The sequence below is a fragment of the Taudactylus pleione genome, unplaced genomic scaffold, assembly GCF_031769625.1.
Source record: "Taudactylus pleione unplaced genomic scaffold, aTauple2 ptg000290l, whole genome shotgun sequence".
Classification (NCBI taxonomy): domain Eukaryota; kingdom Metazoa; phylum Chordata; class Amphibia; order Anura; family Myobatrachidae; genus Taudactylus; species Taudactylus pleione.
Window position 1 is genome coordinate 11,229,437 of NW_028284692.1, and position 23,623 is coordinate 11,253,059.

General features: G+C 47.1%; 1 protein-coding gene across 1 annotated transcript in view; it reads left to right on the top strand.

The window, feature by feature from the left end:
- Window positions 1-23,623, top strand: part of LOC148511899 (myosin heavy chain, skeletal muscle-like) — a 319,183-nt gene that overhangs the window by 207,867 nt on the left and 87,693 nt on the right. Inside the window, exon 8 of the mRNA XM_088482738.1 lies at window positions 19,213-19,340. Within this exon, the coding sequence (XP_088338864.1) occupies window positions 19,213-19,340 (128 nt within the window). The remainder of the gene's footprint in view (window positions 1-19,212; window positions 19,341-23,623) is intronic.

The following is a 23,623-nucleotide window of genomic DNA, read 5'->3' on the forward strand; positions in this document are numbered from 1 at the left end:
AGCTATTTTACAGCGTTTTGTGCAACGCTGAGACAACCTGACGCGGGACCTCGGAGAGGTAAGTTTTAGATAATATGGGTGCAGGGTGCTGGTTCCCCCTGACCCGGGTACCCGTGTGCACCGCTTCAGCCTGCACACTTTATAGATTCACCCCTGACCCTGAGTAAAGCATGGGTTGTAGGGGTTTCCAGAAATGTTAACGCATGCGCAGGCGCAAACAATCGCTCAACTACATGAACATCGGCATTGCGTGAGGATTGCATTCGTCTCAAAATCAGGCCCATTCTATTATTCTGGATTCCCTGTGCTTTGTTACATTGGTTCACCTAAAAATCCAAAGCATAGCAAGCTAACCCATCCTCATCTGTAGAGCTGCATATTCTTCCTGATGTAATCCTGGAGATGATCAACTGTCTGAAAAATAAAGCTGAACTACATAACATCATTCTTTATTTTATGTATTTACTGGGTGACACCTCATTCAGGTGGAAAATAAGATGTATTAATGGAAAGTCTGAAGCTGTTTATACAGCCAGGCTGGTTTGTTCATTTTGCAGATAGGAAAGTGGATATAGACAGCGGACCGTACAGATACCATGTCTCCAGAATCATATAATTAATGATTCGATTTGCTGAGGTCTACAACTCGCTACTGTCCCAGATCTCTTTATATGTTTTGTCGGAATGGAAAATCCCGCCCCCCCCTCCCTCCTCCCTCCTTGCCTGAGTGCAACTTCTGCAGACAATGCTCAAAAAGTAATACTCTGCTTTTGTGTAATAGCCAACTATATATTTTTTTAATAATGTTTTTCTAGATTCTGCCATCTGTGCTAAGGCACTATTCATTGTAAAATCGATCCATTTACCCTGTATCCCATGCACCATGCTTCCAAACATGCTTCGTGTTTAGCCTGATTCAGCACGTTTGCACGCGCGTTTGCACCCACCTGCTAGCTGCGAAAATATGCTAATGAATGCAATCACACGGTAACCACAGCACTATACCAAGACGCCCATCACTGTATAAAGCCGCCCAATTCCCATGACATGCATCCGCAAACCAGCTAAAAATCGGTAACATCGGAACCATTCGCACAATTGTGGATGACGTGACCCTACCACACAAACTGCTAAATTTCCTGTCACCATCTAGACCTCTTCCAGCATATACAATCGCAGGGGCTTAATTATGCACGCCTCTGTAACGGCGTTCAAACGCACAGACACATCTGCGTTTCACCGACCAACCCCCCTCTCCAGCCCCATCAGTCACTTCATGTCAATCACTATGTGAAGACTCTGTGTGCTCACTGCAATCGCTTCCTGATCGCAGTGGCTAGTTCGCGCACGTGCACTGCGAAGCATATGCATGCGCAGAATGCAAACATCGGCTGGCTGAGTGCGAATGCAGCCGTGGGATCCGTGCTGAATCAGGCCCTAAAGGCCCCCATACATCGGAGATTGATTGCAGCAATCGTGCAATTTGCAATCGATTGTGTATAAAAATTAGGGATGTGCAGGCTCGGATAGGTTCGCGTTTGCACGCCGAGTTCGGATTTTTCCCTCCAAAAAAACGGAACTCAGAAAGAGGCTAAACGTCATCTTGTATGGACAAACATCATGGAACCTATCCGAGCCTGCACATCCCTAATAAAAATCTTTCCCTTTTTCAATCTATTGCAGATTGCAGAATTGCCACAATCGATTGAAAGAGGGAAAGATTTTTATACACAATCGATTGCAAATTGCACGATTGCTGCAATCAATCTGTGATGTATGGGAGCCTTTAGTTTTATTTAAGGTTGCTGCATATTAATCTCTACTAATGAAGAGTCAGTAAATCTTTCTATTCACAGCAGTTTCTTTTATAACGTACAGGCAACACACATTTCTCCCCCCTTCAGGCTTGTGGTGATTAAGAACTAAATAGAGTGTATGTTGCTCCCGAAGTGCACAGTAGCAATGACGGTATTCTCCCATATGCAGAGTTGTAAGCATCTTGTCAAGCATCTGTCTCTTAGGTGCATGGTGATTCAGAGGTGGACGCAGTGTTGATGCCGCGCACAAGCGGACGATGGTTTCAGTCTGTGTATGCATGCGACTCGCTCTGCTCATGTGACGGAAAGCTGCAGAGCAAATTTGGACACAGAGAGGTAATTTAGGTGGGTGTTTCAGGGTAGTAACAGGGGGGTGGCTAGCCAGATGGGGCTGCAGTTGCACTGATTTCGGCAGCCATCTTCAGATGGATATTCTTTGCCTCCATAGAGCTGGTGCAATGTTTGATGGTGCTACTTAATACACAAAGCGTCGGATTATCGCTGTAGCTGGTGGGCGTCTCTGTACAAATTCCAGTGGCTGCAGGATTAGCATAAAGGTGCAGTCACACTGCGGAAAAAGAAGCAGTCGCGGCTGCATTAGCGTCCACCTCTGAATCAGGCCCTTGGTCTGCTACTAGTCATTGTCATCAGTGCGCACTTCCACTAGGTACAAAAGATACGCCTCTAAAGAGGTGGAATGTCACATACGTCCAACACAGCATAGCCCATGGTTGACATGAACTCTACCTATATTTCTGGCACTGCTGTTTTTCAGTGATTATTATAATGACTAGTTAGCAGCCCATCAAAATTACATGACATTGTCACACCCATGAAAAGTTCAGTTTGAGAGATGAAAGCGGTCACTTTTCAGTCATTTCTGCGCGGCAGCTTGGGGGGCTGCGAGTCGACATGTCAGTGCCGGCGGCTGTGCGCGCCTGTACAGAGCAACAATTGAATTGCTCCATCAGGCGCCATCTAGTGGCTGCCGACGTGCAACACACTTGAATTCTCCCCAAAGAGGTGAGGATCAGCGATAGATAGATAGATAGATAAGATAGTACTGCCCCCTGTATGGTGCTGTCCACCTAATAGACCTGTCCTCTATACAGTGATGTCCCTTGTATAGTGTATTCTCCCTGTATAGTGTTGCCTCCCTGTATTGTGCTACACCTTGCTGTCCACCTAAAAGACCTGTCCGTGCACACCAGAATGGAGCATCAATTGAATTGCTCCATCAGTGCCATCTAGTGGTTGCTGATGCCAACACACTTGAATTCCCCTCATAGAGGTGAGGAACAGCGTTAGCCTCAACATTGTCGCAGCCACAGCGCTCAAAAAATTAGAGTTTTGGTAGACTTACCTTGATAACTCCTTTTATTTGAAGTCCATAGGGTGCACAGGCATTCCATGGGGGTAAAGTGGTTGGAGAGATCCAGGCACCCAACAGTTAAAGCTTTCAGCTCCCAGGATGCCTTGGGTCCTCCATATATACCCCATCCCCAGCCACAGTCCTTCAGTTTTGTAAACAGGAGAAGGGAAAGGCAGGAGAAGGAAAGAGGCGAAGGAAGAACAATCACACACCAGAAACACTCTCACACAAGATGAGGGAATCCGTGACCGAAAGAAAAGAAAATGTACCTAATGCAGCCAGGTGCGTCAGGGTGGGTGCCTGTGGACCCTATGGACTTCAAAGAAAAGGAGTTATCAAGGTAAGTCTACCATAACTCAAATTTTTTTTTCAGGGTCCATAGGGATCCACAGGGATACCATGAGTATGTCATAAAGCAGTTTGTCACGATCCAGTGCAAGAATTCCTCTGTGGAGGACGGTGAGCCGAGGGGTTCGGGTGACTAGGGGAGTGACTAGATTAGGTCTCCTAGTTGCGGCCAAACCCAGGTTTGGCTAGACCTGCCCAGAGGCGCGGAGTCTAACTCACTTGGTGGTTTTCTCCAGTGACCCCTCCAATTGGGATTTGGTTTTCAGCTGCACCAATTGAGCAGGTCGCGGCCCTCTGGACAGGTACCTGGGAATGGCAGAAGAAATGCTGGAAATGATTGGAGCTGATTACCGGAGACAAGACACTGAGCAAAAAACACAGACATATACTGGAGATTGCACAGACAAGAGCAGAGTGGACTCAGGGAATATATGGGAACGCTGGAAATGATTGGCAGAGACAAGACACAAAGACAAGTCAGGCATACACTAGGAGAGTGCTAAATGCAAGTGCAGATTTGCACTGACAAGACACAGGGCTGATTGACACAGATATGTGCTGGGAGGTCCAACTGTGGGCTAATTAATACCAGCAGGTAATCTGACACCTCAGTGACACAAGGAAGCTGCATTACTAGCAGCACATATACAAAGACACACAGACATAGAAAACAAAACAGTCTGGATACTGGGAGAGAACTACTCTCAGACTAAGAATAGCTTGGAAGCTAATACTGGAAACTGGAGAACTGTGAACAGGCTGAAGTAACTCTCTGAAAGATTAGCACAGAGCAACACTGGTATCACTGGAACAGAGAAGAAAAAGTTGAACAGCAACTTCCTGGAGTTCTGGAGGCGGATTTATACCCAGGGGTAGCAGATTACTGGAGCACAGCATCAGCTGACTGAAATCATGCTACCATAGGTTAGGAGTACTGTCACATGAGAGGAACTGTCATGGCGGCGCCCATGATGGGAACTCCGATCCCCAGCACACACAGCCGACCATGGAAGCTCGCAAAAAGCACCTAAGGCAGAATATTCAGCCCCACATCCATCACTGCACCAGACGTCTGACCGCAAGGAAGTCAGGGGAAGCCGGCAAGGAGGTGAGAGAGGCCGATCCTAGGCTGAACCCTGACACAGTTCCCCTTAGGGTGGGGGACGCACCTGAGCAGAAAGGAGAACTCATCGCCCAAAGGAAGCATCCTGAGAGGCAAAAGTATCAAAGGCATAGACCCTAAGAAAAGTGTGGACAGAAGACCACGTGGCTGCCTTGCACAATTGTTCACCAGAGGCACCAAGACTAAAAGCGCATGATGGCCCTACAGACCGAGTAGAATGCACTGTCACCTTGTTTGGGACAGGGAGAGCAGTGTAAGAGATAATCATACGTAACCATCAAGCCAGGGTCTGCTTATTAGCTGGCCATCCTCGTTTGTGAAAACCATATAATACAAAAAGAGCATCTGATTTTTTAACAGAGGGCCTGATTCAGACCCGGTTGCAAGCGCTGAGCGCTCGCAACCGGGTCGAGGGTGGCCCACAGCGCATGCACACGACAGAGCCAGCTCCGTCGTGCGCATGCGCGAGACCCGGCTAATGACGGGCACTCTGTCGCTCCAGGTCTCACACCAAAGGGGGCGAGCTGTCGATGTTGAGTGAGAATTCGCCACCTTTGGTGGGCGGGCCGGGGGGATGGCTGCCCAAACGGAGGCGTTCCCATGAGAACGCCTGCCGTTTGGGGGCGGCCCCACTGACATCACAAGTAGGGTCAGTAGAGAACTTCTGGCTCTGTTAGAGCAGAAAGCTCTCTGGGGCTTGTGATGAACGCGAACCAATCACAAGGGTCTCGTTGCAAGCACGATGGTCGCGATGGTCTTGATCATCGCGACCATCATCATAGCCGCTCGCTATAGCTGTGGGTGGTCACCCACAGCTATGCGAGCAGGTTGCTCCAAAAATAAAAAAGCCCGGCCCTGATTCAGAGCGAGCGCTCTGTCAGAGCGAGCGGCTCTGAATCAGGCCCAGAGTTTGTAAGCTCCACATATATATGGAGATCACGAACTACATCCAGGGAGACTTCACCTACAGAGAGGTCTAGAGCATGAAAAGCTGGAACTAGAATTTCTTCATTTACATAAGGCGGGAAACTTTCTTAGGAAGGTAATTCTCCCTAGTATGAAGAACAGCTCTATCCTGGTGAAAAATAAAAAATGGGGAGCGACAAGAGAGCGCTGCCAAATCAGAAACTGCGTGCAGAAGAGATAGCGAGGAGAAAAAGTGTCTTTGCTGTCAACCATTTCAAATTTACAGAGACCAAAGGTTCAAATGGGAGAGCTTGTAGCTCCTTAAGAACCAAAGACAGATCCCACGGTGCTACCGGTGGGACAAAAGGAGGCTGAACTCTCAGAACTCACTGAAAAAAAATTCTAACATCTGGTAACGAAGCAATCTTTCTCTGTAACCAGACTGACAATGCAAAAACCTGCATTCTCAAAGTGACCAGGTGGAGACCAAGGTCCAAACCAACCTGGAGAAAAGCCAGTACCCGGGGAAACCTTAAAGGCCTTAGGGTCATACTTCCTGTGGAACACCACTGACCAAAAGAATGCCAAACCCTGTAATAAATGCGGGTATAGGCAGGCTTTCATGCTCTAAGCATCGTTTGAATCACAGAGCTGGAGAAACCTTTGGCTTTTAAGATGGAAGATTCAAGAGCCATGCCATCAAAGCCAGACACGGTAAGTCTGGATGCTTGCAGGGACCCTGCGTTAACAGATCCTGCCATAGAGGAAGAAGATACGGACTGTCTGTGGATAGATGTCGGTGAACCACTGATGTCTGGGCCAAGCCGGAGCCACTAGTATTACTGTTCCACCTTCCTGCTTGAATTTCCTGAGGACTCTTGGGAGAAGGGAAATTGGAGGAAAGAGATACACCAGCTTGAAGTAAAATTTTACTGCAAGTGCATCCATGTGTGCTGCTGATGGGTCTCTGGACCTGGACCCGTACCCGGGGACATTGTGGTTGTGACGGGATGCCATGAGGTCTAAGGACCTCATTCAGAGTCTGTCGTAAGCGGCCGCTTGGTCGTACGCATCCGATGTTTCCAAACCACGCATGCGTACGGTTAGTTGTGCGCATGTGCGTACGAGACCTTGCAATCCAAAATGCTGTCGATCGTATGGCTTACGAGCAGGAAGTGGCTTCCGAGAGTTGATTGACATGAAAGGCCGTTTGTGGGTGTTGACGGGGGTGGTGGTCTAAAAACGCAGGCGTTCCTCACCATTTTCAGGGCGTTTCAGGGGCGTACATAAATTTCCTGCTATGACCAACATAGAAGGCCGGAAGTAGTAAAACGTCACTCTGCGAGTAGGTTAGAGGCCTGGCTGATCGTGCAGCTTGAGGTTGGGTACTTGCTCTCGCAAGCCCCAGAGTACAATCGATACTATCGAATGTTACTGATGTTAGGATTGATGTTTATATTTTGAGCCACACAATGCAAGCAGCTAATAATAGTTTGTTATAGCTAATAACACTGCTAATTGGCTTGTAATTGATTCAGTTGTGTTTGCATTAGCGAATAATAAGAATAAATAAATTTCATGGGGATGGCTTATTCTATGCGTTTTTTTGTTAATTTTTGGTGTAATTTGCACACAACACAAGCGGCCGCAACCATCAGAAGAAAAATTAACATACAGCGACTGACAATGATTGACTCGATCGCTAGCTGCTATCACTCGTTAGCTAGAGGAGGTGCATTGTTCACGTATGGGCGTCACTTTGGTTGCGACCGACCGGCCATGCCATCGCCTCCTTTTTCAGTTTTGCGGTCGTTAGGCATACGACCGACTCTGAATGAGGTCCTATGGTAGACCCCATTTTTTCACCACGAGCTGAAACACTCCAGGGTGGAGAGACCACTCTCTGGCTTGTATGTCCTGATGACTTAGAAAGTCTGCTTCCCAATTGAGGACTCCCGGTATGAATATTGCCGAGATGGCCGGAAGATGACGTTCTGCCCAAATCAGAACATTTGTCACTTCCTTCATGGCCGCATGACTTTGCATGCCTCCCTGGTCATTGAGATAGGCCACTGTGGTCGCGTTGTCGCACTGGATCTGGACTGGCCTGCCCTGGAGCAGGTCCTGTGCCATGATGAGTGCTTTGTATGCTGAGGTCCGCTCCAGAATGTTTATTGGCAGATGAGTTTCCTGATTTGTCCATCTTCCCTGAACGTATGATGACCTGTCACTGTCCCCCATCAGCGAATATTGGCGTCTGTGGTGAGAAGCACCCAATTTGGATCCAGAATGGTCACCCTTTGTCCAGATGATCCTTTTTCAGCCACCACAGGAGTGAGAGACGAACCTCTTGAGTGAGAAGTATCTCTCTGGGATTTTATTAGATGATGCTGTCCGTTCCACCTGGAGAGAATCAATTTTTGCTGATCCCTGCAGTGAAATTGAGCATACCCACACCATGTCGCAGGTGGATACCATTGATCCCAGGACCTGCATCGCTGATAGAACGGATACCCTTTGCTTGCATAGCAGTTTGCGTACTCTCAATGATAGAGTCGCAATCTTGTCCTCTGGTAGAAATACCCTTTGTGCTTGAGAGTCCAGAAGTGCTTCCAGATGTACCATCTGCTGTTTTGGGATCTCTTCCAAATGATGATCCAGCTGTGCTTCTGTAATCAGGCTATGGTCAGCTGAAGATGGTGTTGTAAAACAACTGGAGTTTGTGCCAATATCAGAAGGTTGTCCAGATATGGTAGTTTTCTGACTCCCTGATGCCTGAGATAGGCCGTCATTACGGCCATTATCTTGGTAAATACCCGAGGAGCTGTTGATATGCCAAAAGGCAGCGCCTGGAATTGATAACGTTGCTGCAGCATCTGGTAGAGATTCTTATAATGTCCCCATCCATTCTTCAACAGCTTTGGCTACACAGCCTCCAGCCATAGCTGGACGAGTAGCATACCTCCCAACATTTGATTACTGTCACCCGGGACATCCGTGCGCCTAAGGCGCGCGCACCCAAAAAAGGGGGCGTGGCTTGCTTGTAAAGGGGCATGGACTATCGGCACGCCTCGTTTACATCACTAATGGGGCATGCCCAGCATCTCCCAGATGCTGGGCTGCCCCCGGGCTTCCCTCCGTACTGTGAATAGATGCTGTGCGCATGCGCACAGCATCTATTCTCGCTCTGCATACACGCTTCTCTGCTATGCAGAGCAGCGGTGTATGCTTCCCACAACTTCCCCCCCACCGCGGGACACTGCGGTCCGCGGGAGGGACAGCCCCATAAAAACGGGACTGTCCCGCTCAATGCGGGACAGTTTAGGCATGGAGTAGCAGCTCCCGATGATGAAAATATTGCCTTAAGACATGTTTCAATTTTCCTATCTGTAGAATCCTTAAGAGAAGATGCTGACAGAATAGGCAATGTAGCATTTCTGACTAAGTGCATCACATGAGCATCCACAGTAGGAAGTACCTCCCACTTAGTACATTCAGAAGCTGGGAAAGGATACAACGATGTTAATCTTTTATGCATATAAAACAGTTTATCCAAGTTACCCCATGCCTCTTCCGAAAGCTCAGTGAGCTGTTCAGATACAGGAAACACTGTTTTAGCCACCTTTCGTGATGATTAAACACTGGAGCCTTCTTACTGTGAGCTGGTTCATCATCCTGAATATTTAGGATTGATTTAACCGCCCTCATCAAAGAACGAACATCCACTGTGGACGGATGGTCCTCCTCCCCCAAGATAGACCCTGGAGAGGAGCCCTGCACATCATCCGATTCCTCTGTGAGCAGACTGATAAAAAGATAACTTTAGGCACCTTAGTAACTACCAGTCTGCTTGCAACCACTGAATAAGCCATATTCTGACTTAAGTGTGCATAAGCATCCATCCAGGAAGGATGTATAGGAGGTGTAAACATAGCATGCTTTGGGTACCCCATACAAGGAGGCATTATGTGAGTAGCTATATGATCCACAAACTGCTTCATAACATGAGACAAGGAACACACCTAAGATGGCTCTTGTCCAGGGTCTGGTATAGTGGACTGGTGAGGTGGCTCTTTATAACAGACAGCACACAAACCATCCTTAATAAAGTCCTGAGAGGTCAAGCCCGCTAAACAGGCTTTACATGAAATCAGCACAGGGACCCCCTCCTCCTGATTGCCTTTACTTTTTGCCATATGAATTTTAAAGGTAATAATGCAACGTAATGTGACAACCTTCACAAATAACACTTAAATGTGAAGTACAGTATAAGAAAGCTCCCCACACACCTGCAACAGAGGGCTGAGGAGATAAACAGTTATAGTTATAAACTGACAGAAATAAAAGGCAGTATAACACAGCAGCTAGCAAACCGTCACATATAATGCATAGTTGCAATGGGCTCTGAATCAACTACTCAAAACACAATGCTTGGTAGGATATAGAGCACTATGGACCTCATTCAGAGTTGGTCGCGAGCGCCGATGCGCTCGTAACTGACTCGATGGTTTGGCCTGCGCATGCGCAGTGGCCACACTGCGCGTTCGCAAGCCCCGGAGCGACAGATCAACATCGACATCTCGCTACCAAAGGGGCGGCTGTCGATGTTGATCGACAGCTGCTCCCGTTTGGTAGGCGGGCCGGTGGGATGGTTTCCAAAATGGAGGTGTTCCTTTACGAACGCCTACCGTTTTGTGGGCGGCCGCACTGACATCATCAGTGATGTCAGTGGGGAGCTTCCTGCTCCATCAGAGCAGAAAGCTCCCTGGAGCTTACGAGTGCCCAGACCCAACCTTAGGGTCTGGCCATAAGCCACGATGGTCGCGATGGTGATCAACATCGCGACCATCAACCTGGTCGGTCGTTAAGCTGTGGGTGGTAACCCACAGCTTAACGATCGACAAGGAGGCGACCTCCCCTAAGCTGTGTCAACCGACTGGGTACTCTGGCCTCGTGTCAGCAGAAGCGTCTGTTGCCAATCTCTGGCGTCAGATGATAAGGCCTCTGCGGTCTAGTGAGGACGCGGATGTTTCAGGTCCTGCCTACAGCGCCTTCCGGTGCGTCTCCTACGCCGGAAGCAAGGACTGCCGTGCGCGATTCCCTGTAAGCGAGTTATCACTTTACCTGACATCTCCGTGCGTCCAGTTGCAGTCTGGGTCCCAGCATCGCTGCTATGACTCTGACTTTACCTATGACTCTGGATCATGAAAATATTTTCCAAGGTTCTCTGGGAAATTCATCGTAAACTGAATCTGTGTACTAGGGAAATGTTGGAATATATTTACATTATATATTTACAGTACAGCTGTGTTGAGTATGAATGGGTCCATGAAGGCTAAAGGATTCATGGCAGTACCCAATTGTAGTGTGCAGCCTATTGCTTTGCTACATTTCATGGTCCCTTCTGCTTACATCACATGAATGGATAAATAACTCAACTGGAGTTCCATTCTTATCTGCAATTGTGCACAACAATCAGCACTGTAGTCTTCTCTGCGGGACAAGTCATCTTACCGGTGGAAGGTCAAACTGTTATTTAATTTCTACTGTATGTGTGCTAAGGGTCTGGGTACAGCAGGGGTCCATATCTGTTGGCATGTTAATCATGGGCATTGTGGTAAAATATTGATATCTGCCCTGCTGATTTTACAGTGATAGCCACTGCTGATACATTCTAAACAACCACATAAAGTATACTAGTACTACATAATAATGGGAACTGCTGTTTTACCATGGACTCCTACCCCCAGCTGGCAAACTTCTAGACACTGATGGTAAATTATAGATACCTACTTCTAATGCTGTATAGCAAAAATCTGTAATATGCCATGCAGGGCCATAGCTAGGGTAGTGCGGCCGGTGCCATCGCACAGGGCACCACAGGTCAGGGGGCACTGTTTGGGCCTGTCAAATTTCTGTTTCTTATCATTCTTGCTTGTAGCTTCCTCTTATTTCATCCCCAGCATCTCCTGGCCTCTCCTATCTCTTCCCTGGTCCTTCCCCATGAAACCATGGCCCTTTTTTGGGTGCATTATGTCCCTTTGAAAAATGAGGAGGGCGCCAATGCTCTTTCTGGCACAGGGCACCAAAAAGTCTAGTTACGTCTCTGATGCCATGCATGCATATGCATATATATAATAGGTCCAGGGGGCCCCACACTGCACATCCTGCACCCAGAGTATACTTACGGTGTGTCAGCAAGTGGGTCCCTGGAGAGATCCTTCATACTGCCTCTGATGAAGCTGTGTTATACAGGGAAACGCTTTAGGCTTTGTACCTGAGGGGGACTGTGGTGTATACAGTTTTGCACGTGTCTTGCGGCATGCACCGGTGATTTGGCCGACATTGAGGAGCCTCCTACACGCAAAGCTGGCCTGACAAAGGTGAACCCTTAAAGGAGTCCCTGCGCGCACGGAGACAAGCGCACACCAGCACAGCATTTGTGGCCGTCTCCAGCCGTTTACCTACATCTCCGGCCACACTTGTACCGGCCAACCTGCGGATATCGGAGGCACATATAGTATCATCTGGGATCCGGCTACTGTGGCGTATCTATACTGGGAGTATGGACACATGCTGTTAACACCTGTCACACAGCAACAGCCAGACAAATCGGCTGACGGGAGTCAGTTCCAACCTCTCAGACCCGTGGACCTGGCATATTCCCCCTGGAGCAAAATCTACATCTCCTCCACCTGGTGAATGAACCAGGGAAGTACAGTACAATACTTTCAACATAACTACATGTTACATAAGAGGGTCAGCCCAGGCTACTATTCTCGGGCTTCAACAGTATACTCGGGCATGCTTGCGGGTACATTTTCCTACATCAGGGTATTACACTGAGCAATCTTCATTGGACAGTAACCTTAGTATCAGACAGTCTAAAGAAGCAGTGTGGATGGACATATTTAGAGTGATCAGCCAACCACATATCTCTAATTGGAGACCCTTCTTTTGACTGATACATGCAGATTTTGCAGTAAATGTTTGTTTTACCCCTCAGGGTTAATATTTCACTGAAATCAGGATTTTATGTGTATAAAGGAAGAATTTTTAATTCTCATTTTAACATAGTGTGATAAATAAATTGCATTCTATGATATTTTAAACCATTTACTTGTTCTAGTCGATTCTAAATAAAATATTTAATATATTGACTAAACACTCCAAGCGCTGCTATATTTGTTTATGCATGTATATTTCCATATTACCAGGACACTACGGTTTCATTTGCAGCAGCTGGAGTGGATCAAGCCATATATTAGATTAAAGTGTGCACTACATTTTCTAAGACACATATAGTGACTCATAGTAGCGCTACCCATTATTTTTTCTGGATTAGAAATAATTCTTGACCTGAGTCTCAGGGGATCATCAGTTATAGGACAACTATAGGACCTATTCCTATCACGGGATATTCTAATGTATTTTATAGGACACATTGTAAGGAAATGCCATATCCATAAAATGTGAATGGTCGTTTTTCTGTTTCTACAGTTTCCTTGGTTAATAGACCCACTTCTTTAAAATGTAAAAAGACTCAACAGGTAGACACCTTTTGAATGATTATTTAGCGCTTTTACTTTTTAAACAGAGATGTAAGTGGTAATGCACTGCTTTACAAGGTGGTAATGCACTGCTTTACCCTGAGGGTGCAGGAAGGGGATTGGTATGGAATACCGCCGGTTCTAATCCCGATGCTGGAAGACCAGCAGTGAAGATCCCGACAGGTAAGTATTTTAACTATTTACTAACCTACCACCCCCCCCTAACCCTCCTAAACCTAAGTCTCCCGGGGGGTGCCAAACCCTAAGTCCCCCGCCGGGAGCTCCTAACCTAACCGTCCACCCCGTGGTTGTCTGTGCCCGCCGCCCGGTTTACCTTCGATCGTTATGCCAGGCGTCGGGCTCCTGGCATAGGTAAATTGACAGGCATCGGGATTTCGACGCCTGTCATTAGACCCCTGCCGGGATTAGACAGTCGGGAAGCCGGCGGTCAGTATTTCATCCATCGGCTTCCTGACTGCATCCTGCGGGAAGCACTTATGTTTGTGTGGCTGGCATAATATGAACTGGAGTATAATGAATTGTCAACACTACTGTATGGCATAATATGAATGAGGGCAGTGCTTTATGTCACAATATGAACTGGGGGAACTACTGTTTATCTAATATGGACTATGGGCCCCACTGTTTGGCGTCATAACTAATTGAGGCTACTAACCTTGGAATAAAATGAACTGGAGGCAATATTTTTCTGTCATTGATCATTTTCTCTCTCCAATTACACAGATCAGTGGTTCTCAAACTCTGGGCCTGATTCAGACCTGCTCGCAAGCGGGTCGATGGTTGGCCAGTGTGCATGCTCGGTGTGCACGAGCGACGGAGCGAGCGCGAAAAGCACTCGCAACAAACGGGGCGGCTATCGATGTTGATCGACAGCTCGCCCCATTTTGTAGGCTGGGAGGGAGGGTGGCTGGGCAAATGGAGGCATTCCTGCAGGAACGCCTGCCGTTTGTGGGTGGCCCTACTGACATCCACTGGGGCTTGCGGCCAGGAGACCCTACCGTAAGGGTCTCGTCACAAGCCCGATGGTCGCGATGGTCTTGACCATCATGACCATCACCTGGCCACTCGCATAAGCTGTGGGTGGTCACCCACAGCTATGCGAGCGGCCAGGAGGCCGCAACTTAAAAAACAAGCGCCCGCCCTGATTCAGAGCGAGCGCTCGCTTTTTGCGAGCGGCTCTGAATCAGGGCCTCAGTCCTCAGGACCCCACACAGGTCACGTTTTCCAGGTCACCATCCAGGTGCACAGGTGTAGTCATTACTCACTGACACATTTTAAAAGATCTACAAGTGGAGATAATTATTTCACTTGTGATTCTGTGAGGAGACCTGCAAAACAAGCACTGTTTGGGGTCTTGAGGACCGAGTTTGAGAACATGTGACATAGATCAATATCACATATTCATTAATGAGCAATGTGCATTAATGAGCAATGGCTATACACTGTAACATTCTGAATAATACAAGATGAGTGACCCACCAGATTTACAATGAGTATTATTGATGTGCCTTAGTGTTAAATAAAATGGTTTAGCAAACAGGCACATTTAATCATGCAGTAGTGTAAACTAATAGACAAGGAAGTTGCCAAGTGTTTGAATGAGAAGTTTTCTCAAGGATAAGAGTGCGACTTGCTGCCAATTCATCACTATTATCTGTGGCAGGTGTTTGTGATTGACAATAATGAGGACAGGATTCCATACAAATGAACATCAGGTGATGGATGGCTGGCAGGAGACAATGTCACACGCTTGTCATTCAATCATGTCCTGCTTATGATGTAGCATGAAAACACACTTTCACCCATGAATAGTTTTATTAGCAAGCCTGCATCTATCTGCAAAACGAACACACATTACTGCATTATTTATTGTAAGGTGGAAATATACATCACATTGTTATGCTCTAATGAGAGTATTTAAGTTGCATTTTTTTATATATATATAATGAAAAGTTCCCTCATTTACAATTTCACATATGAATAAAATGTTATTGTGTGACATCACAAGCCTATATTTCTCTCAGAGCAACATGGTTGCAATGTGAGCTCTTTCTCATTTGAGGCACTGAGTGTTTTCGGATGGGAGGGTTCCGTGTAAACTTCAAGGTAGTATGGGCTTTGTTGCATACACTTGCAGAAACAATATTTCATGTTGTGGTAAGATATAGTTAAATATTCTTTAAGGGAGGCTGTAGAGCCTTTATTCCTTTGTAAAATTATCTTTTTTGAGATAGACAGAGAGGAGAATCAGCCTGTAGTCTCAGAGAAGACCTACCAGGATAATTGGTAGGCTGGTAATGGGCCCCTTACATGCTTCAGATACAGTACCAGCACCATAGGGAATGGCCTGAGCGCAGACAAGCCCTTCAGGATATGTGGTACAGCTACTTCACTTTTCGCACACTGTCCAGATTTCAAAAACTATAAATTGGAAATGTCAATGATATGCCCAACTTTACATGACCAAACACATGAAGGAAGCATTCTTGGTATAATGTACATGGGTGTCTCTGTGCTCCATGTGCGCACAATGGCCAGCTGGGCCGGTGCTACCATTAGGCAACCTTAGGCAGCCGCCTAAGGGCGCCAGCCACTGGAAGGTGCCACTGAGTCCACAAAAAAAATGAATGGCATAATTCATGGCTGAGTGGCATATAATGAATTTGTGGCAAAGCTGTGTGGCATATTATGAATTGGCAACAGTGTTAAAGATGCATTATGATTTTGGTGCTCTGCTGTGTGTAATATTCTATATAGTATATTATGAATCTGGGACACTGCTGTGTGGCATATGATAAACTGGGTGGGCTGATGCGTGGCATATTATGAATTGGAGGGAGCAGGGGAGGTTGGTGAAATGTTGCCTAGGGCGCCCGGAAACCTTGCACCGGCCCTGATGGCCAGGAGTATGGGCAGTCTAATATTAGCCCGCTAGCTTTGCTATTGAACCATATTTTGCTTAATCAGGCTCTGCATAGGGTCATACAGGCTCTGCAAAGGGACAGGAGCCCTGGGCCTACCTTCTGCTGTGTAACCTGGCCTATAATAATTTAATACTTTGTACCCCCTTCTCCCCCTCTCAATGCAATAGCCCTGACAGATATATTCTGCATATAATTTAATGACTGGCCTCAACTGAGATTTTCAGAACATTGGGCCTGATTCAGAGATGTACGTTCATCCGAGGATAAATGCACATAAATGATGTTTAGGGGTCTGTGCAGGACCCGTTCTGTGTATGTGCAGAATGGGCCATGCGATCCAGTGTTGTGCGGTGAGGTAAATGGCTAGGGAGGCACACATGGAGATGGGTCTGAGTACTGGGAGCCTGATTCACCCCCTACTCACTGTAACTCTCCCCTCACTACCCTAAGCTTCAGTGTCCATTGATTCTCCTACCTGCATCACTGTGTCTTCTCTTGCTGCTGAGCTCTGATCTCTAAACACTGCAGTGCACCTCCTAGTCACATGACAGATCCAATGTGCCCATCAGTGCTCAAGGCATGCCCCCCATACTCGAGGCATGTCTCTATTAGCTCTCTTTCTGTGCAGCTTACTGCCCATGGTGTGGCCCCACCCCCAGGTCTGCAAACAGTGTCTGACTATACAGAAGCGAGGCTGAGCTGTTGCTGCCTCTTCTCTCGTCTCCTTGCTATTCCAGGGAGCTCCACAAAGCTGGTGAATGTTAAATATAAATATTATTACAATAAACAAAGTTGTTTAGAAGTTATAAATATCTTCTTTGTATTATTCTAATCATTTGTATATCAAATCTCAGGAGTATGACAGTATTAACAGTTTCTTATATAGCGCAGCATATTCCATTGCGCTTTACAATTGGAAACATAAATAGAACAAAACTGGATAATAACAAACAGATATATAGGTAGGAAGGCCCTGCTCATAAGCTGACAATCTATAGGGGGCTCTGCCACCCCTGTCTAACCTGACTGCACATTCCTGCTGCAATCTTGCTCGCAGACCCCCAAGCCATAGCATGACTTGACATGCTGCTACATTTAGGGGGGTGGGACAGGCGTGCCTGGTTGCCGCTCCCGGAAACGGAGGAGTTTCACCTCTGTTTTCCGGTAGGGATGAGGCCAGGGTTTGCATCGGCGGACACAGATTCCTGGCCTCTTGCGTGACCAGGCACGGGCCAGGCTGCAGGAAGCTATAGTGCTTGCAGCCTGACCGAAGGAACAACCATCGCACCATGTTTCCGATGGTGATCCCAGTCTGCGACGTCAGTCGCAGTGCTGAGATCACAAATGCAGCAAGAAAGTGTCTCACACCTCCTTCTGCATTTGAATCTGAAATGGACAGATTTGCACTGCTGCTTGTGTGCGGCTGTGTTAATCCGTTTATCTCTGAATTATGCCCATTGTTCAATCCGTTCTACCCCTAAAAAGATAAACTGATATATTCTGCAGATTATTAGATTATTGGCCTCTCCAGAGATTTGCAGGATATTTCTCTCTTCTATCTAATCTTAATACAATGTTAAACATGCAGCAAATTATTAGATCACTGGCTTCTCTAGAGATCTGAAGGACATTGATATAATTAAACTATTGTGAACCTTTAGTACCTGGATGATGTGTTGTGCAGTTGTTATAACGGAATTGGCAGTACCTGGCCGACAAAAGCAGTGTTCCCGGCAGCGGAAGCCCGACAGCGCTGGAAATCCCGATCGTCGATAGGTAAGTACTTACTAACCTAACCTAACCCCCTAAGCCTAACACTCCTTAGGCGTGCCTAACTCTAACCTCCCCCCCAAGTGCCTAACCCTAACCCCCCCTTCCCTGCTGCCTAACCCTAAATCCCCCCCCGGGGAGGTGCCTAACCCTAAGTCCCCCCCGGGGAGGTGCCTAACCCTAAGTCCCCCCCGGGGAGGTGCCTAACCCTAAGTCCCCCCCGGGGAGGTGCCTAACCCTAAGTCCCCCCCCGGGGAGGTGCCTAACCCTAAGCCCCCCACCCGGGGAGGTGCCTAACCCTAAGTCCCCCCCCGGGGAGGTGCCTAACCCTAAGTCCCCCCCCCCGGGGAGGTGCCTAACCCTAAGTCCCCCCCCCAGGGAGGTGCCTAACCCTAAATCCCCCCCCCGGAGAGGTGCCAAATCCTAAGTCGTCCCCCCCAGGGAGGTGCCTAACCCTAAGTCCCCCACCCGGGGAGGTGCCTATCCCTAAGCCCCCCACCCGGGGAGGTGCCTAACCCTAAGTCCCCCCCCCGGGGAGGTGCCTAACCCTAAGTCCCCCCCCCAGGGAGGTGCCTAACCCTAAATCCCCCCCCCGGAGAGGTGCCAAATCCTAAGTCGTCCCCCCCAGGGAGGTGCCTAACCCTAAGCCCCCCACCCGGGGAGGTGCCTATCCCTAAGCCCCCCACCCGGGGAGGTGCCTAACCCTAAGTCCCCCCCGGGGAGGTGCCTAACCCTAAATCCCCCCCCCCGGGGAGGTGCCTAACCCTAAGTCCCCCCCCGGGGAGGTGCCTAACCCTAAGTCCCCCCCGGGGAGGTGCCTAACCCTAAGTCCCCCCCCCGGGGAGGTGCCTAACCCTAAGTCCCCCCCCGGGGAGGTGCCTAATCCTAAATCGTCATCCCCGGGGAGGTTCCTAACCCTAAGTCCCCCCCCGGGGAGGTGCCTAATCCTAAATCTACATCTAGACGCCCGGCATTTCACCCTCGCCGGGATATAACAGTCGGGAAGCCGGCTGTCGGTATTAAGGCAGCCGGCTTCCCGATTGTATACCGTTATAACTACTGAGCACTGCCCAGGGCTCATGGATGCATTAGTCCACCGAATATACTGTGTTACAGTGTTTAATATCAGCAATGTGTTTAAAAGTAAATCACATAACTGTGAATATAAATGCTTGGCTGTAGGTATTAGCCTTTTATCCAGATTATACTACAATTTCTGAAGAACACATATTAAGATAATATTTTACATTTTATGAACCAGCTCTGTGTAAATGTAATTTTACTCTCCTGTTCATAAATTAGCCCATTTCATATTCAAATTATTCTCTCCAAAAGAAATTCAGTTTGTCTTATGCAGAAAGTGTGTTTTTTTTTCTTACAGTAGAAAATAGTGAATTAAGTCATCAAGTAGAAGAGCTGGAGAGTCGCACAACACAGTTGAATAGAACAAAGCTATTACTCACCACTCAAGCTGAGGATCTGAAGAAGCAGCTGGAAGAGGAGAGCAAGGTATCATATTATCCATGACTTGGCCATTCTCAACCAACAGGCTACCAAATGTAAACAAGCACCAGACACAGCTTTGATTTGACTCTCTTCCTAATGTAGGCAGTCCATTCACCAAGGCTATTAGTTTTTCAGTACGATGTAATCTCAATCTAACCTACTGCCCCAGTGATGCTTACAGTATATTTAGGAAATTCCATTTATATCTGTAGGTACGTTCTTCCTAAATGTCATTGACATTCTATGTAAATGAGATAGAGGAGAGGGCCTAATTCAGCTGTGCACGTTAGTGATCGGGAATCTGCGCAGGTGCCAGACCCGTTCTGCACTTGTGGAGAATGGGCCTGCAAGCCTGCACGTAAACAGTTTGGGGCAGGGCTGCCATCAGGAATTGTGGTGCCCGGGTCTAACAAAAATAGTCAGGGCCCTCCCCAGTCCCCACTCAAGCACCCCTTCCCCCACTGGCTGGGTGAAAGCAGTTCCCTAGCCAGTTCCACTCCCCACATCTGCAACAACTGACATGCTGCAATAATAAAAGATTAATTACACTTACCTGTTTTGGCTGCAGCCTCCGGCTCCTCAGTCCTCACACCGCGGTTCCACTCTCACAGCGTTAGTGACGTCACGGCGTCACGCTGCGCCGACTCACAAGTTGCGGCAGGTAGGAGACTTGAAGCGAGGCGGAGAGGGAGTGCAGCAGCTAAGTGAGAAGTGACTCACTTGGGTCACTTCTAATGTGTGGCACGGGCGGTAGTAGTGGGCGGCTCGCTCTTAGGAGCGGGCCCTCGGCCGGGCCTGTCACTCTCTGTAGAGGTAGTGGGCACTGGCGGTAATAGGAGCGGGCAGGCAGTCAGTCACACTTCTATTGTGTGGCAGCAGAGGGTAGTAGCGGGCGGGCCCCCTTAGCAGTCCCCCCTGATGGCGGCCCTAGTTTGGGGGCAGGGAGGGGGCGGCAATGGCCCCCATTTCCTGAAACGTTAGGGGGGAAGGAAGAGACCAGGATTTCTGTTGGCTGACTGAGATTTCCTGGCCTCTTCCTCGCAACTGCGACGGCCGGCTGCGTGACCCCATGGGTCACCTTAGCCAGCCGATGGTCCGCAGAGTAGCCAACGCAGATCGGATACGTAATGCAGCAGGAGGCGTGATGCCTCCTGTGCATTTTCATTATGCACAGACGGAATAGCTAAGCTGCTTGCGAGCAGCTTAGCTATTCTGTCTGAAGCTGAATCAGGGCCAAAGCGAGCTACAGTACAGCAGTATATAAAAATGACTCCTGTAACAGTAGCTACTACCACATTCAGTAAAGTGTAAATTGTAATTATAAATGTTCATTGGTATTTTTAAAACATCTCAATAGTTTTTGTGTTTAAAGTCATTATTATTAGTGTATGTAAGCATGGGGTGTGGTACAAAATGTTAATACAGTTAACAGTTAGGTCTGACGGTTGACATGGATGTTATGTTGACATTCACAAAGTCAACATTGACATAATATTGACATTGGCAGAATGTTGAGATTGTGAATATTGACAGTCAGCATGATGACAGAATTTTCCAAGGATTTTAGCCCTAATACTACTCTAATTCTAACGCATCCTAACCCAAACTGCAGATAAGTGGGCTATGTATGAACGATCAGTGCCACTGACGGCTACAACTATCTATATCGACAGCTGCAGCTGTCGTTGCCCTATCACCACAGCAGGGACAGCACTGTTGAGATCCTGCGCATGCCCAGTGGAGTCAGCCGTGAGGTGAGACACAGTGCATGAGCACTAGGCTGATGTGCTGTGTACTCAGGCAGGATCACCGCAGGGGGGAGTTTTCACTCCCTCACTCCGGCAGATGAAATGTTCATGCATTGAATCGGTAGTGCTACCTGCTTCGTCTCAGTAAAGAGGCGAAGCAGGGAGAGTTATAGCGGCCCCATGCATAGCTGTCGGAGCGGTCAGTGCCACTAACTGTTCTTACATTGCCCTGCACACCAATAATGACAGGGTGCATAGCGCCTGTTGTTTAACACCGGACCTCTCAATAATACATGGTGAAGAAGCGGTATCAGCACACATAAAGTGCGCTTCTACCACTTCTTACCCATTTCGCCCCTACATATATCTCCCCCAGTATGTTTTAGCTATCAGATATGGTACACAATTGTAAGTATAAATGATGATGGGAATAGCTTGGCCATGATGACGCAATTCAATATAAATCGTGTCATCATGGTCCAGTCCTCCTGTGGTATTATGCCGCATACTACATCATTTCCCCACAGGTGGCAGGGATGCTATTTACTGCATCTCACCCTCACACCTACTACCTGGACTTCCCTGACTTACACAGAGAAAAGGCATTCTGTGCCATGGTGTACCATTACCTACACTAAACGCTGCTCCATCTCTGTATACTGTATATAGCTTCTATTTCATATTCTTAATGCATTCTGTGCCATGGTGTACCATTACCTACACAAAACGCTGCTCCATCTTTGTATATACAGTATATAGTTTCTATTTCATATTCTTAATGCATTCTGTGCCATGGTGTACCATTACCTACACGAAACGCTGCTCCATCTTTGTATATACAGTATAGCTACTATTTCATATTCTTAATGCAAATTCAAAATAATATACAATGTAGGCATTCTGAGTTTATCTGTATGAGACAGGATGGCAAATGTTAAATGTAGGCTTCTTGTTATTCATTTTAAGATGGCTTTCTCAGCAAAAGCTCAGTCAGAGCAACATGAAATTGAATTTCCCCGTTTGCTGTTAACCACATAGAATCTTTGTGGCCACAAATTATTATTTTTTCCTTTCATCCCTGTCTTTGATCTTTGTTCAGTTCTGCTCTGTATACCATACTAAGACCTAGATCTATACTAGATGGAAGAATATTTTCCAGATGGATTCAGTTTAATAGCTTGCTTGGGTTACTTGGCAGACAATTAGTAAACATGCTTGAGACATTGTTATGAATGTACAAATACGGGTTTATACAGTGTTATGACATCAGAGCAAGGAGACATAACAAGGCTATAAAACACGTATTCTCATGAACAAGAACAGGTTGTGGGCCTAACAGGAAAATGTGAACATACAGTTAATTTAGTGCCCACAAGGTTCCCATTTGAAATAATCATGCTAAACACTGCACTTATCTCTCCTGTGCATGCCATTAAAAGCGTTGTACATCAGATATGACTTCAAGTGCGTAATGAAAGCATAGCAGTTAATAACCATGTAAAAGGATACATTCCAAGAGGATAATGATAAGAAACATAGGGCCTGATTCAGGGGTGGACACAATGCGATGTTCATGGAGTTGAGCGATATTTTTTAGAACTAAAATGGCGTAACACAGGCGCCATTTTTATGATGCCATCACTCGGAAGATAGGCCCTCTGACAGATTAAAAAGAGTGAACAACTGCAGGCATAGGCTGCGCCCATTATAGATATGCCACTGGTTGTCAGGCAAAGCTTACACATTCAGCACAGCAGCCTATATACTGTAGGTAATGAAAATGCTACATGGCAATACTAAAGAGGGGAGGACTATTTGGACTGTGGAGCACAGGACATGCCTCTCACAGCTGTTTCATGAAACCTTTGCATGTGACCTCGCTGATGTGTCATCTGACCAAATACTTAATTGCTGCCTCTGGGATGTTACAGTTCCGAAACATCACACTTTCTGCAGTGCCCAAAGTGTATAATAGAGAAGAGACAGTGCTAGAGCATATACTACTCTCCAACACTTTTGACTAGAGAGGTGGAATTGGGGTGGGAAGGTATGTTCTTACGTAGGCAAAGTTTAGTAAGGGCATGTTCACACAAATGTGTCTTATTCAGACCAGCAATTATACACATGTACATTACCTACTAGCCAAGGGTGTTGTGAGGAGCCCTAGTACATGAACACTGTGCTACTTTTATCTGAGAGGGAGCATATTTTATTGTGGATCCTATGCTTTTTTGTTATTATATATTTTTTGCAAAGATCTATGATAATGATGATTATTATTATTATCATCAAACATTATTGCTCTAGCGGTAGAGCCCCTGTGACAGATAAGCCTCCTGACAGCCATTGCTGCAGCTGTGTCCATATTTATAAGAGGGAGCCTCTCCAAATGCAAGGAAGAAGGGATATTCAAATAGCATAAACAGACTTTGGTAAATGAGTTTAAGTGTCACATATTACATATTGGGCTTGCCAGATTGCACGGTAAAATCCTGGTTTAAAGCTAGGAATGTTCATACGGACAAATTGAAGGTGAGG